The sequence below is a fragment of the Dermacentor silvarum genome, chromosome 1, assembly GCF_013339745.2.
Source record: "Dermacentor silvarum isolate Dsil-2018 chromosome 1, BIME_Dsil_1.4, whole genome shotgun sequence".
NCBI lineage: Eukaryota > Metazoa > Arthropoda > Arachnida > Ixodida > Ixodidae > Dermacentor > Dermacentor silvarum.
Genome location: NC_051154.1, coordinates 304,019,506 through 304,034,840, shown reverse-complemented (window position 1 = coordinate 304,034,840; position 15,335 = coordinate 304,019,506). Strand labels below are relative to the sequence as shown.

Genomic DNA, 15,335 nt, shown 5'->3' with positions numbered 1-15,335 from the left:
TTAAACATGTCCCTTGCCTTTAGTAACCATGACCATTTTATATTCAACAGTGCTGGCAGTTATAAGTTGTCTCCTCGCTCGAAATCTGCGAATGGCATAAGCTGTGGCAAATACCAGTCGCATGCAGGCAACAAAAGTAATTTGATTGAAGTCACTACCCGAGAATCAAGTTAGGTCCGTGACGCAGGAGACCAGCTTTGAACCCTCCCAATAGGACAGCTGTTTGGGACGCAAAGAACAAGAGTAGGTGCAAAGGCCGCTGAATGACTTTCACTCCACGCTCGCCAAAGGTCACCAACAGGTGAGACGAACGTTGGACTGGAAAATTCAGTTGTCAGTGTGACGATCGTCTCACCTTTTTGATCCCTTGTTTTGCCCCGTTTGGAGGCTTTCTTAAACTAGGTAACTCGCGTTTATTCAACAGGCACAGGTGCCTAACGTTATGCTACCAGATAGTTTCTTCATCGTGCGCTCACGGTGCCTAATAAGACTGTGTGTGACATCGAGGTCAGGACTTCTGGTCAAGCAACAAATCTCCTACTCTTTCCATCTCAGAAGAGCTTACAGCATGGTTCGATTTGCATGCAACTCCTACGAATGAGACAAAAGAATAAACTACTTTTCTGCCATTGTCCTTAATTTTCATTATAGCCGAACGAGCGCCCCTCAGGGCCAGGCTCGGTCGCTTAGACGACAGAAAAAGCGTTACGACAAAAACTAAGGAACTAGATCACGTATAACGTATTCTTGGAGTGCAGCTGCAGTGTAAGGCAGTCGGAGAGCACCTCCACGAATGCCTCATAGCTGGAGTGCAGCTATAAGACAGACGTGGAGTGAAGGTGTCTTCAAAACGCGCTACTACGCTTCTTGAAGATATGTGCACTCCACGAATGCTTTCTAATATGTTAGCGAACAGTCCTTGACATGCATGAACATTCCTTGACGCGTAGTGAATCTCTGTCTTTCATTCGTTTTATTTTTTCGTGTCCCCTCCTCCATTTTTCCAAGTGTATAGCCAAGTGGGCTCGTCTGTGGCGAACCTTCCTCAAATTTCCTTCCTTCACTCTCTCTCTCTCTCTCTCTCTCAGGCAGCAGTCTCATTTCAGAAACAGAACGTTAACAAAGGACCGGGTGCGCAAGAACATCGAACCGTCTCCACTGAGCACGCTGATCGAGTAAACCGAGTAAATTCTGAGGTCTACTTCGAAACCTCACGAAGAAGAAAAAAAAAAACGAAAAAAAAAGCAAGAGTGCTGACGCGCATTTTGGCCCCGACTTAATGACCGACATAAAGCGAACGACAAGTTCATCTCGCCTCACACACGCGCGCACACACACCAGCGTAATGGGGGAGAACGCGTGCGAATCGATGCAAACTGGCGAACTCTTGGAGGCACGTCTCAAATTCGTCGGTCGCTTCGAGATCACTTTATTATATAGAACAGTGCGACTGCTGCAGAACGAGCGGAGGAGGGGGGGGGGGGGGGAGAGGGCGACCGGCGGGGAAAGCCGCTTCTTTATGGGGAGGAAAGGTGGCGAGGTTGAAGAGCGCTATTACCCGGCAATTACATCGAACGCCGCAGGGAGCAAGGACAGGCATCGCGCACGCGCCTATGCAGTCGTTCGGCGTGTAAAAGGCCCTGTCGAAACCTTTTTCTCGCGGCGGCCGCCGCCGCCGACGAATGGCCGGGGTCGGAACTGCTGCGCCGCGCACGCCAGCATTCAGATCGAATGGACGACGCGAACGAACCAATCTCGCCACGACGGTGCCGCGCACCCGTGCGAGCACCGCGCATAGAGCGTGGAGCATAGCGCGGCGCCGAGAGGAACTCCTCGCCCCCTGCGGCCCCGCTTTCACCCCTATACTCCACGGATCGACGGTGCAGCCAGAGTCATCCCCGCCTCTGCGTCGCTGCTGTTGTCCGCGTGGCGTCGATTTGTAATCACTCAATTCAGAGGCTTGAGAGGCACTCACGCGGTAAAAAAAAGAAAAGCAAGAGCAAGAACGCGAGAATGAACGGAGGTATATGGCCACAACGTTGTCCTTTGGCAGCCCATAAACAACTCGGGGCGAAAGAGCCAGAGGCCGATCGAAGAGACCCCACCGCAGTTACGTACACGAAGCCAAGTGAAGCGGGATTGTAGGCTGCATGCTATGTGCGTACGCGCTATCCTGTCAGGCAGCATTATTATTGTCTGCGAAGAACGTATGGGTTGGTTCTCATTTGGCGGCGTTGTTTTGTTGTCTTAATTTTTTTTTAGCTGCATCACCCGCTTGTACGAGGGGGCTTTCCTTGAGGTACCACATAGCGTTTTGGTTTGAGGCGTTCCTCGAAGTTCAAGTATACCCCTTATACCGACGTTCCCGTCCTTGTAATTGAAAATGTCTCTTTTTCGGAGTATCGATTAAGCGTCAAGTGCTCCGAGGAAATTTTGTGAACAGGAGAAAAAAAAAAGGGGGGGGGGAAGTAAGCTAACAAATGGGAACTGCATTTCTAGGGAAGGTTACGTTTTCGCAGTAGTCATGAACGTTTCAGTGACGATCCGATTAGGTTAGGTGACTCGGTTTAGGTTATCGTTCTTCACTGAATGATGCGCGCCCTCACCTATCATACAGTAATGTACAACACCGTACCGTCTCCTTCAATCAATCAATCAATCAAGTTGTTTATTTCATGTTTGCATTACATTGTTCATAGTGTATATACAGAAGGAGGCCCAAAAGTCAAAACTGCAATTAGGACCTTCTAATATAGGAGGCCCTAATATAGTTCATGCGTGTCTTCTTTCATTGTTTCATCGTGTAAGGCTGCCAACGAGAATTGTGCCTGTTTAAACTAGCATGTCGTCTTCTTCCTTCTTTAAAAAATATAAAATAAGAGAACACCCTTTTACTTCCTCAAGTACGCCTATAATCGTCCGCCATCTTTTTCGGTGTTGCTTGTAGAGTAGCGGCCTTGCTGAATAGAAAAAGGGCAACACCACCTTCTTTTTCTCTACGGCACTCGAAAAAAAAAAAAGAACAATGGTGGGTTGGGGGGAGGGGGTTGGTCAAAACATGTGGTGCCTGTCACTCTTGAACGAGAGGGTATACGTTTCCGGGCAGTAATTATGTTCTGCTGCTAAGCACGCAGTCACAGGCACGAATTCGGACCATATGTCGATGGTGCTACGACGGGAGTGAAATGCAAAAAAAAAAAAAGCTCACGTGTACTTATATTTAGGTGTTTAACAAACCTTGGTGGCCCACATTGAACCACAGTACCTCACTATGGCGACCCTCACAGATCACGACTTCTGGAGCTCAAAAGCCGTCATTTATTGTTGCAAAGCTATGCCGGCATAATGTAGCGATTCCTCTCGCTCGATTCCATTCCTTTCTTGTTGTCCACTGGTTACGACCGACTGATCCTGGTGATAATGTAGCCGAAGCGTAGTAAAGACCACTGGCGAAAGGCGAAATTATTATTATTATTATTATTTGATTTATACACATATACACACAAGGACACAAAGGGATTAAGGAGGGAGCAAGCTGACAACTGCCACCGAGAGGGGCACAACGCCTGCCTACTCCTATAGGACAATTGAAATCAAATCATCATAATCATATTGCACCTATATAGTTTTACTTTCGTGCCGTGGCATCGCTACCAAAAAATTCCTCCCCATCCTCTGTAGCTTATACCGAAATGATATTGAAAGCAATATTATTTAGGTCCGGTCTTATTTCTGTATTTTCTAAAACAGCCGTAATACGCTTGTGCCTTTCCGAGTCACTGCTCGGAACGGCACAAGCTCACCTGTCTCGGCTGCCACTTAGGTACACAACAACTGAGGTACAGGAAAGCCAGTATAACTCATCATACGTCTCTATTTGAGTGTGGATTAGGTTCCTCAACAGGTATCGCAGCAAACTGTCGTATATGGCTTCCGGCTGGGCAGGGGCTATATTTAAAAATGCGTTAAAATGGGACCTACATTTGATGAAGCAACCTCTCCTAAACGATGGCGTCTTCTGGCTTTAATTGCATTTTATTCTGATTCCAAATATAATTTGACACGAAAAAATAACGCATAATGAGTCTTCCGAAGGGTAGGCTGTGCTAATGTTCGCCTCTGTTTCCACAACGCAAACTTCATTTTAAAAGTGCGCGAAATCAGCACGCAGAACTGTTCCTAAAGCTTTTTTTTTTTAGAATTATTGTCCTTTTTGTCGCCATCATTGTGCAGGTCCCCAACTGTGAAGCTTTAAAAAAGCCACAGGAAACTGTTTCTCTCACATTTTTATACTTCCATTTGAGTGGTGCAAGTGTTTTCTCGGCCCAAAGCAAAATAATGTCGATCAGTGCATGGTACAGCGATGCGAAAGTTTTTTTGTAACGGTTGTCTATTGAAGGTCAGTGTCGTATTTTTTTTTTTTCGTTTTTTATTCGCCGCTTGTATATCATTTATTAAGGTGCCTGGTGAATCTTGGACGTGCCTCTGGTAAAGCTACGTTGCTCTAAATGACTTATAGGAGTCAATCGAAACCTCGGGGGGTTAAGAGTTCTAAGAAAAGCAATCCATGTCGATACTTCATGTAGGTGCGATACGATCGTGGCAGACAGCGAACTTATCCGAACATTGACTTGCAAATTTCCGTTGACTACAAACATAAGCTCTGTATACCGTGCACGTCACTTCTGTTTAATCATTCATTACTTTTGCTCCACGATCGTTCTCTGATCAATCTCCATCAGCGTAAGCGAACGGAAACAATGCCAATACATAATGGGGCCAGTACTTTTGCTGAGAAGAACAATTTGTCGCTATCAGTCGTCTTCTCTGTGAATTATTTCTATACTACAATTTGCCTGCATCCGGTTTCATGAACCGTACGTACGACGAAGTTCTTGCGTATCTCCGCTGTGGAGCTCCCATTCACGAGACAATCGGTTACACCGAAAAAAACAAAGTGTTGTAGATCGAATCAATGCTATGCGAGCCATTTTGCAGATAGCTGGTTATCGAGCATGGCTTGTGTATGGCGAAAAATTGTGAGTGTGGTGACAGCAGCAACACGACGACGACGGTGACGACGATATTGTATGATGGTGATGGCACGATGGCTGATTTGTTGTCCCCCTGCGGAGAAATAGTATCACAGTTGCGCGTAATGGCACTACCTAGTCGGCTGAATTAAACCATACTGCCCGGATCACCGTATACGAAGAAACTCAAGCAACGAACCCAATAATGCTTCGCATTATAAATAACAAAAAAAAAACAACAACGCAAATCGAGTCGTGAGAACCAGTGGGATCCAGTCGTGACGGCGAACGAGAAGGCAACTAAGAAACAACCAAGTGTCAAGCTGTTCTTGCGCGTTAAATTGTTTCGGCTTTCGAATCCTGTTGGTTCCTTGCAGGGAATCACAGACAACAAGCGCCACCCATGCCCGAAAATCCGCAGGAGATGCGACGGACGGTGTAAGTAGCTGAAAGTTGCATCCCACATATGACACTGGTTCGGGCACGCGAGCCGTTGTTACAACACAGAGCACCAGAACAGACGCCGCTGAAGCATTGAGCAGCGCTTACGCACTCGAGTGCAATGGCCGAGGGCACTGATTAAAGTCCCAAAGCAGACTGCCCCTCCACCGCTTCAGTGCTGTCAAGGAGCGCGTGCGGCTTTCTATGATGTACGTTATATATCTCGTGCAGCGAGAGCCGCGGCCAATAATGCTGGCAGTGGCGCAAACTTATCAGTACCAACGTAGTCTGAACAAGGTACACAAGGTACATGCCTCGGCTACGCTCTCGGCGTCCCCTTATCTCATCTTTCAGGCACGGTAAACACAAACGTGCCCGCTATTTTATTGCATATAAGCCTCAGGCAGCCGCAGGCCGCCGCAATACAAAGGCGTGCTTTTCGGCACCGAGAAATCTACGGAACTGTCTAGATTAAAAAAAAAACGAACGATAACTGTAGGCGCAGCGCAACCATGTCACTGAAGCGTGATTTACTTCCTCAAAGGCGCGAACAAACGGATACTGTGAAGAGCAGTCAGCAGTCCCCGATGTTGATGCTTAATTTTAAGGAAACTATGTTCATACCGACTGTGCAAATAAATATGCACACCTTCCTCACTCTACAATGACGATTATTGGATAGGCGACAGTGAACACTCTTAAGAAAGTTCGACGATGCTGCTTTATGGACATCCCCTTCGAAACGGGGTGGCGACAAATAGTCACCTAGTCTGCTTGAGCTAATCAAGTAATGTATATATATATATCTATATATATATATATATATATATATATATATATATATATATATATATATATATATATATATTTCAGTCTAGAATGTTGTCTATGTCTCCTTAGTCTTTTATGTCTGCCTTGAAATCTCTATTTCTACATTGTATTGTTACCTACGCCTGTAACGTATCCTGTCCAACGCCGATCCGGTCCTATGCCGAGCCTGTCCTACGCACCATCGGAGCGCCCACTTCCGAAGCGTCCCGCACATTTCTCTCCCCGGCTACAATTGACACGTCTTTTTTTTATGGGGAAGGGGGGTGGATTGTGGGTTTGCCCTAATACTCCCGGCACACTTCACACTAGACCCCGCGATGCCTTACAAGTCTTCACTTTGCCTCTGATGTCCTGATACGCCCTTTCGTCAACCCCGCTTCTTACCATGCTAATGGAGCGGTAATGCTTATGAGCGTTCAGCACTCGGCGCTCTTCACACTTCTGCGTTGCGAAGCATTGTGTTGTTTTCCGAAGTACTGGATGTAGCGGTGATATAATCACTAATGATAGGGATTACAGAAGTGGGCTTCTCCGCACTTACTGTGATGTAGCGGAGAAGCCAGCTTCAAAATTGTCAGCATCGCACCGTACGCCAAATTGCGCATGTAGTACGTGTCATAACCGTAAGAAAAGTTAAAAACAAAAGAAATAGCGGCAAAAACATTTACAAGTAAGCTGGCCGTCATAAGCACATGAAAGATATTCACCTCTTGGGATTTAAGCCTTTATACAAGCCTAAATCTGACGCGATATTTACGCTCACTTGGGAGACTTCTGGCGTCAAGATTTGCCACATCTGCTGCGAATGATATTTATTTGGGGAAGTAACTTCAACAAGGGCTGCAGCATTATAGTGTAAGCTCGAAGCAAAGCCCGATAAATAATAATGGCGTACAGCGTGAGTTTCCAGTTTGCCGATAACATTGTCAGGTTCAGCACCAGTGCAAATGACTTACGACAAATCGTTGACAACCTAAACCAGCAAAGCCTACATGTAGGTTTCAAGGTTATTTGTCAGAAAGAAAACTGATGCTCAATATTATGGAGGTTATGGAACATGGGTGAGGCCAACAGAATGAATGCCCAGATTGCCGATACCGCTGATGGAAGAGTATATACATATAATCAGTCTATCTTGTCAGTACTAATCTACGGGGCAGAATTTCGACAATGACGAAGAAACCTATGAAGAAGCTAAGAATTAACCATGTGAACCAAAATGTTCTACGCGTAACGCTAATAGACAGCTTGAAGACGGCTGTACGAACCTCAGATCAAATATGTACGATATTATAGTAGAGGTTAAGATGACGAGGTGAAGTTGGGCCGGTTATGCAATGCGTAGAACACATAACCGCTGGTCTGCGTGGAAGCATGCAGTGCTGACACAAAGGAAACAGTAAATCATAAGGTGTTCTAGCTGCCTCTGCAGGCTCATAATGATGGTGAGCGGACTGCCCAGATTTTCATGGTCCCTTCGAGTTCGTTTTAACGGAAGTGTACATACTGTAGATTGAAATGCCTGCTTTCCCACAAAGCATTTCCCACCTCTTTTTTTTTTTTTCTTCCACTTCTTCTCCTCTTTTTCACTTAATATCATCCTCCTTTTTTATTCTTTTGATCTGCTCCTCCTATTCTTCGCTTACTCTCATTTTTTCAATGCACCTTTTTTCATTGCAGGCAGGCGTTTCGCCACTCCTCTCCAACTGAATCTTTTTTCAATGTTATTGTTTTAAGTCAGAATACGGTAATAATAATGACAAGGCAACCCATAAACACGAATCTGCCTGTTTCAAAGAAGCGTTTCCTGTTTCGGAGGGAAAGCATATACACGATAGCAATAAAGCCTGAAGCGTTTTCAAGGTGGCCGGCCGCATCTTTCCAGAAGTTGCTCCTGAAGCGTCAACGTATGTGAAAGTACCAGCGCAGAACGGAGGATCCAGAGCTAGAACTGCGAGAGCGCGATATTCTCACCATCGCATAAACACGAGAGAAGTAAACAGAAGTGCGTTGAGCAGACCGGCCTTACTTCTGTTTGACAGAATGTTAATGGGATCGCTTTCAGACCAACGTGCACCATAGTCCACATTGCGCGCGTCATATATCAGTTCGTTAATTGCTCTAGTGAAGTTGAACTGTTGCCGCACTAAAAACGGCCGTGTGTACGCGAAGAGAAAGACAAACGTTAACAAGGGGGCGAACGTGCGTGGTCCAATGCGCGGCGCGAACGGCCCGTTTAGCGGAGGACACGTGCCTTTTCGACTGTGCACTACTATTTAGTCAGGTGGTCGTTTATCAAGATAGCTAAATAAATAAATAAATAAATAAATAAATAAATAAATAAATAAATAAATAAATAAATAAATAAATAAATAAATAAATAAATTGTTAATTACACTACGCCTCCCCACCCATCCACCCCCTTCCTCTCGTATTTTGGTTAGCCACTAAATAAGAGTGCAGTCGTCATCCATGCCGCTCTAAGAAGCCTAACGTAAGGATGTATTTCTTTTCCTTCCCACTAATCAATAGTGATAAGTGTCAATCAAATAATCACATCTTGCAGTGAATAAATTATTGGCTATAAAACTCGCACTTACGGAAAAAAAAGACAGACAGAAAGAAAGAAAGAAAGGAAGAAAGAAACACCTGCCGTCCTGCGTGAATGCACACACAGTACGTTGAGATAGCTCTTGTACCTTATCAGACCTTATATCTTTTGCAGTAACACTGGAAATTTTTCGATGAGCTCATCAATAATGTTATAAATATGCTTTCATAAAAACCCTTATAACACCACTTCCTTCCTGCACAAACCTGACCGACTTATTTCAGTCGCATTCAAAGTCGTTCAAAGCCTAGGCGAGAAATATACAACACTTAAAGCTGAAAAACAAAAATAAGAAAACTGTGCATGCAAATCGTCTACTGCATCTGACGCTCTAATTTGGTTCTGCAGCGCGCAACGTATGGGCTTGGTAGAATTAAGTTCAGTCGTGTTTGGCTTTCTCTTTTGAATCTCCTTATCCAATTTCCGATCGCTTCACTCCGAGAATTATGAACTATAGGCACACTGGTTTGTACCCCATTTATTAAAAGCTCTCGAGAGCTGTTGCATTTCTTCGATAATGGTACATGGTGCTTACGTCGACTGCCGCTTTTATTCTTCTTCGATTAGTGCGACGATTTCGTAGTGACTTTAAAAAAGAATTGCAGAAACACTACAGATCGCTCAACTCAGCTTGAGCAGTAAAAATTTAGATTTCGTATCCATGACGGCTCTTTCGCCGACTGTTAAATAAAAAAGGCATTGTCTATCACGAAATCATCCACCTGCAAGAAACTGATACGCGAACACACGTATCAGAACACGCTTATAACCTCTGCCTATAACGCGCTCGCGCACCCAAACAGGTGGGAGTGAAATGTGCCGAACCAAACATTTTGGATGTGCGCCTGTACGAAAAATGTCAACTTATCAAACAAGAAATAGACTTTCTTGTCTTCTAACTGACGTAACACAGTGTTGGGCAAACATTTTTTCGCGAGAGTGACGTTTGGACAACACTGTGGGGATCACACAGCGTCGTAAAATTGGTCCCTGACAAACTTATGTGAACCGTTGTTGATAAGTGGGAGCAAATTAAATCGGACGGCGCCACAGTGTACACTGGAACTATCTGACGAGACTGTGATGCCTCGTCATTATTTTATCACTCCGAATTTTTAAAATACTTTCATATCAGCGATTCACGTTGCGAGGCCGAATACACAAACTTTATCGCTGTGCGCTGTTTACCATTGGTTGGCGGTCTTCAGAAATTCTATATCAAAGATCAAGATTTATTGGCCCATGTACTCCTACAAATAATTCCAGCTTAATAACATTTTTTTTTGTTTCTGTGAATACCGGCCCGCTGAACTCGCTGCCTCGGGCGGCGTTATAGTGCTGACAGCTGAGATAACGTGCGTCGGAGCTCTCATTTGAAAGATTAAAAAAAAGAAATCCCTTTAGACACTCAATTTGCCGGATGTGCGAAGGATGCAAAGAAATAGAGGTTAATTTTTTTCCCCAGAATGTGTTGCTTGTGCCAAGGGTAAATACACTAAGTGGGAGCAAATTCAATCGAACGGTCGGGGCTCGCATTCACAAAAATATTCTAACGCTAAAATTGTTCGTAAGAGCAAATGCCAGGCAATTGTTACGGTGGATATATTATCAGCGAAGACGGCTGGCGAATTACAAACATTACTTACGAACGACAAAATTTGTGAATCTGGCCATAGATTTTTTTTGCACTGCTGAATTTACAAACGTATAACGCGTGGGAGTCAATAAAACTGATTAGCCGCTGTCACTCGTCAATCGCTTTCGAGTGGCGTAAATGTCTGTACGGCATCCCTGCTGAACATCAATGAGAGGAATCCTTACTGTTCGTAATATTTGCGCGACCATGACAGAAACATATATATTCAGAAACTCCATTTCACTAGATCTCCTCCGGGCTTATTTATTCACTTTGTTTCGTCAACATGTCTTTAATGAGTCTGGCAAGAAAATTCTTAACACACTGTTAGTGAAGTTGCCTCGCAAGCGCAGGCACCAAGGAATAGCACCGATACTATACCGATACTTCCCGTCAGATTCGCGCTTTTGAAAACGGGTGCTTACCCATACAAATCTGAATTCGCTATTCTTAGAGGTATACGTTCGAAGCAATCAAACTAATGCAATCACCGCATAATTAAAAAAAGAAAGAAATCAACATTTCTTTTGCGCAGACCACGTGTGACCAAAAAGTTACACTTCCCGTCTGTCTTTTAGGCAGTGCGCGGCATGCTCGGAGCACTGTCTCGAAGCTACATGATGAGCTTCATCAGTTAGCTTTCGAGGCAGCGGTGAGAACGGCCCCACCGTCCCCCCCGCCCCCGAAATAAACGAACGAGCAGCGGCAGTGCTGAAATTCCAAGTGATTCTGGCCAAGTGGCGCGCGTGCAACTTTCCCTCGCGCATGGAGCACGCCAAGAGACTGCGTAGTCGTTGTTCAAAAGAGCTGTGCTCACCGGTGAAGCTGTGCTTGGGGGTGACCACCCGGAAGGCCGAGCCTCCCAGTTCGCGGGGCATGCTGCCGCGGTGGCCGGCGCTGCCGAAGCCGGCCGCGGCTTCGAGCGCGGCTGTGGCCTGACAGGAGCCGCCGTCCTCCTTGGCAGCGGCCGTCATCCTCTCGGGAGACTTGGCCATGTAAGGAAGAAGAGGAACAAGCACGGCGGCCAACACGCGCAGCTGCTGCCGAGCCGCACGCGCGTTCGAGTGGCACGGCGCGTGCACACACACGCCTTCCTCTTTCCAAAACTCCGGCCGTGCTTGCTGGTCGAGCGGCGCTGGTGGGGGGTCCACCGGAAGGGGGGAACAGCGCGCCGCCGCATGGCCCCGCCGCTCCGCGCACGAAGCCCCGCCCACGCCAATCAGGGCCGCTCAAAGCGGGCCAATGGCGGACGCGAATGTTAATAAGATCGAAAGGAAAAAGGAACACCACGCGGGCCAGGGGGGGTGGAGGGGGGCGGCAAAGGGATCGATTCCTCCCGTGTCCGTCCTTCATTGCGCGCCTTCGCTCTTGGCGGCGGCCAGGCGCCATTTCAGCTCTGCCTGTTTTTGTTTAGGCGCGCCCGCGATTTCGTTCGCCTTCCCCCTTCTCTATACCTTCCCCGTCTCGTCCCCCCCACCCAACACCCACCGCTCTTTTTTTTTTTTTTTTTCTCCGCCGTGCAAACGACGCCCTGATTTTCTCCCCTTTCTTCGTTCCGTGTGTGGCCAGGCGCGTGGTGGATTTGGCTGCGGCCAAGGCTCGGTCTTTACTTTCATGCTTCACGGTCTTGAGCTTTGCTTTTCTCTCCAGGCGTCAGAGATCTGCGTGTTTACTCGCAGGGCGAAGCTCGTTATGGGGCTGTTTCGCTTTCGGCCCTTATCCGTGTGCAAGTTAGAGAGAAATGCGTGATGAGAAGTTATAGGGGGAAACGAATGCCTTTATGCGTGCATTTCGGAAACACAAAGCATGTCACACACATCACGGTCACAATACGTTAGGCGCCAGGACTTCCCGCAGCTTGCTCTTTATGTATGCTGTCCTGCAGAGGAGTCTGTATTCAAGGCCGAAGAAGATTGCAGATCGGTTGCTTGAAACTCTCATAAGAAGACCAAGTACACAGGGACCTGCAACGCACACGGACCTTGACGATTCAGCTACCATAATGATACGGAGGGGTCGGACAGTAAATTGAATGCTTGTAAAGGAAACTCGAATTACACAAATTCACATTTTCCCCGACTGGTGTTAGTGCGGCTTGCTCAGGCTGTTGTTTTTTTGAGCACGGGTCCGATGCCCTTTCGTCGTGTTGTTATTGGTAGAACTGGCACTTACACCCGTATAGAGATCTGGCGTTAATGCATGAGCGGAATTGGCTGCAGAATGGAAATAAAGATGTTTCGCTTAAGGTCGCAAGCAAGAGGAGGAGGAGGAAAGAGAAAGACAGAAGGCAGGGAGGTTGAATGAAGAAAACTTAAACACAGGTCGCCAATATGTGTGTATTATCAAGGGTGTCTAAACAGTGACGATATGTTTTATATGTCACGAGGATTATTGTGACGAATATATGGAATGATGGAGAGAGTTGTAGATGGAGAGAAGCAGAAGTGTGGGGTGTCTATTCATGAGATTGACGAGGCACAGGGAGTGGCCGGGCTCTTCTCTCGCACTTCCTTCTTTTTTTCATTGAACTGCGGCACATATACACCGTGACCCAAGTTGGCATCAAAGAGGTTAGAGACAGACAAGTATAGATACCGGAAAGTGAAGTATCACAAGAATCCTAATCGCATTAAGAGAAAAAGAAACTTGTATTACTGTCATCTTCCGTAACGCATGCAATAGCCGAAGCCTCAGTAAACAGCGCTTAAAGGTACGCGACAATGACTATAGCGCTAGTCGCCTAGTAAAATGCCTTTCAGTGCAGAGTGCATTATTCTTCCTGAATTACTTCATTTTCTACGTCCCCATATTAGGCAGTTTTACAATAGTGTCTATAGCACCTTACGTATCTGTTAAACTCAAGATCCTTGCGGGATGCTACTGGGCATCAGTTGAAGACTTTTAGTTTAAGGTACGGGAACGGAAACGGGGGTAAAGAAGACGTTAGAAGATAGGGTGCCGTCTGGTGCCTCGTGAAAAACATGTGAAAACCTCGTGAAAGGCGAGATACACACAAAGCGCTTTGTGTGTGTCTCGTCTTCGTTCTTGCGTGCCGTTTCGTCGCGCTATACTTATGCCGTCATGCTTAATGTAAACCAACTAGCCCAGTTTTCAGCTTTATTAAAATGTCCAAGCCAAGTGAATCCATCAGCAACCATCCTGTCGATCGAACAGCGCGGGGACAATACCAACGCTGGACGAATGGATAACTCCGCAAACCCAGTTACTAATCCTGGCCCTCTACGAATTCGCGAAAGAAACGGGAATAATACGTATGATTTGAAACCGCCATGGCCGGGTTTCCTTCCCCGTCCCGTTATTTTTTTCTTAGCTCGCTGCTCACTTTCGCGCTGTAGGCGCCCTCTGCATGCTGTGAGATCGTGCGCGCGAGAGAGAGCATGCGACGCTGCGTTGCCCAGTTTCGCACCGTTCGCAGGCGGAGACCTTGTTAGTGCACCAGAAGGTGCTTCCATTTATTGAAGCGCATGCGGTGAAGCGTGCGCTTCCACCAATGAGAGAGGACAGTTCGGCGAAGGTGGCGCGACGCTCGGTTCCCGTGAGCACCGCCAGATCGTCTTGCCCTCATCTCTTCAAGGGCGGCGGAAACCAACCGATTGCGGCCACAGTATCGAGGAATGTCATGAGGAAGCAGGACCTTCAGACCCCTAAGCGATCCGATGAGCTCGATCGAGATTGCGAAGCAGAAACGCTGAGCCCACCAAAACAGATCTGCCTTGCGTGCCGTGGACGCAGCAGTAAGACGACGTAAGCTATAGATTATTCATCGGTTCCAGACGCAGAAGCACCGTTCCATCAACGTCATTCCTTTTTCCGTCATAACATCGTAAACATGTTGTCGTTATTCCATCTGGATTACGACGTCGTTGTCATGTCGTAGTCATCATTGCGCCTTCGTCGTGCAATCGTGGGCATGAATTTGTTGTCAAAGCGTCACGATAATTCCAGCTCCGTCATCTGATTCTATTTATGCTGTCGTCGTCGTCATACACTCGTCGTCATCCCATATTCGTCATGCCGTCGTCATATACCACTTTCGGGTGCGCCTCCTTGTATGCATGGAAAGCCGGAGAGAGGAATGTATATTCGTTTAAACCGGTACGCTGTTAAACAACTTTTACACTGAAATATCATGGAGGCAGCAGAACCTTCAGAACCTTCAGATCGGGTCACAATGCGCATTGTGACGCGGGTGAGGCGCGTTCGCAGAACGTGCATATCGCACGTGTACGTACTTCAGCGTATACTATCATCGTCAATGGCAAGTAGCTCTATCTCTCTCTCCTTCTCCCTTTCCCTTACACCGAGTAGCAGGCCAAAGACATAGCTGCTTCAGCCAACCTCTCTGCTTTTCTCACATTAACATGTTCTCCCTCACTGTCAAGATCGGGTGCGAAAACGTCTAGCCCACACCACAGCTAACGTTTAAACATTCGCGTTACGCACTCGTAACCGTCCTGCAAGTTTTTAAAAATTTATGATACTGTTACCTTCTCAGGCTTTAATGGCAAAATATCTGTTTATATCTTATCTATTTTATCTTTTCTACATTATCTATCTATATCTAGTAGCCCAGCTTATCCGTCGCAAGTGGTAAGATATAAAAACAGTAATTTACTTTTATTACTTGCACGATATTGTTATTTCCTAAACGTATTATTTATGCTAAGAGCATTGACTTATACGTAAGGCTGTAACAATGTTCGAAATTTCGAATACGGATCGAATAGTGTTCGCTTTTCGATTCAAGAATTTACTATTCGTA

General features: G+C 46.3%; 1 protein-coding gene across 1 annotated transcript in view; it reads right to left on the bottom strand.

Annotated features, from left to right (window-relative positions):
• Nucleotides 1–11,604, bottom strand: part of LOC119437266 (zinc finger protein Gfi-1) — an 81,807-nt gene extending 70,203 nt beyond the window's left edge. Inside the window, exon 1 of the mRNA XM_037704305.2 lies at nucleotides 11,370–11,604. Within this exon, the coding sequence (XP_037560233.2) occupies nucleotides 11,370–11,547 (178 nt within the window). The 5' untranslated portion in view covers nucleotides 11,548–11,604. The remainder of the gene's footprint in view (nucleotides 1–11,369) is intronic.
• Nucleotides 11,605–15,335: the final 3,731 nt, after the last annotated feature.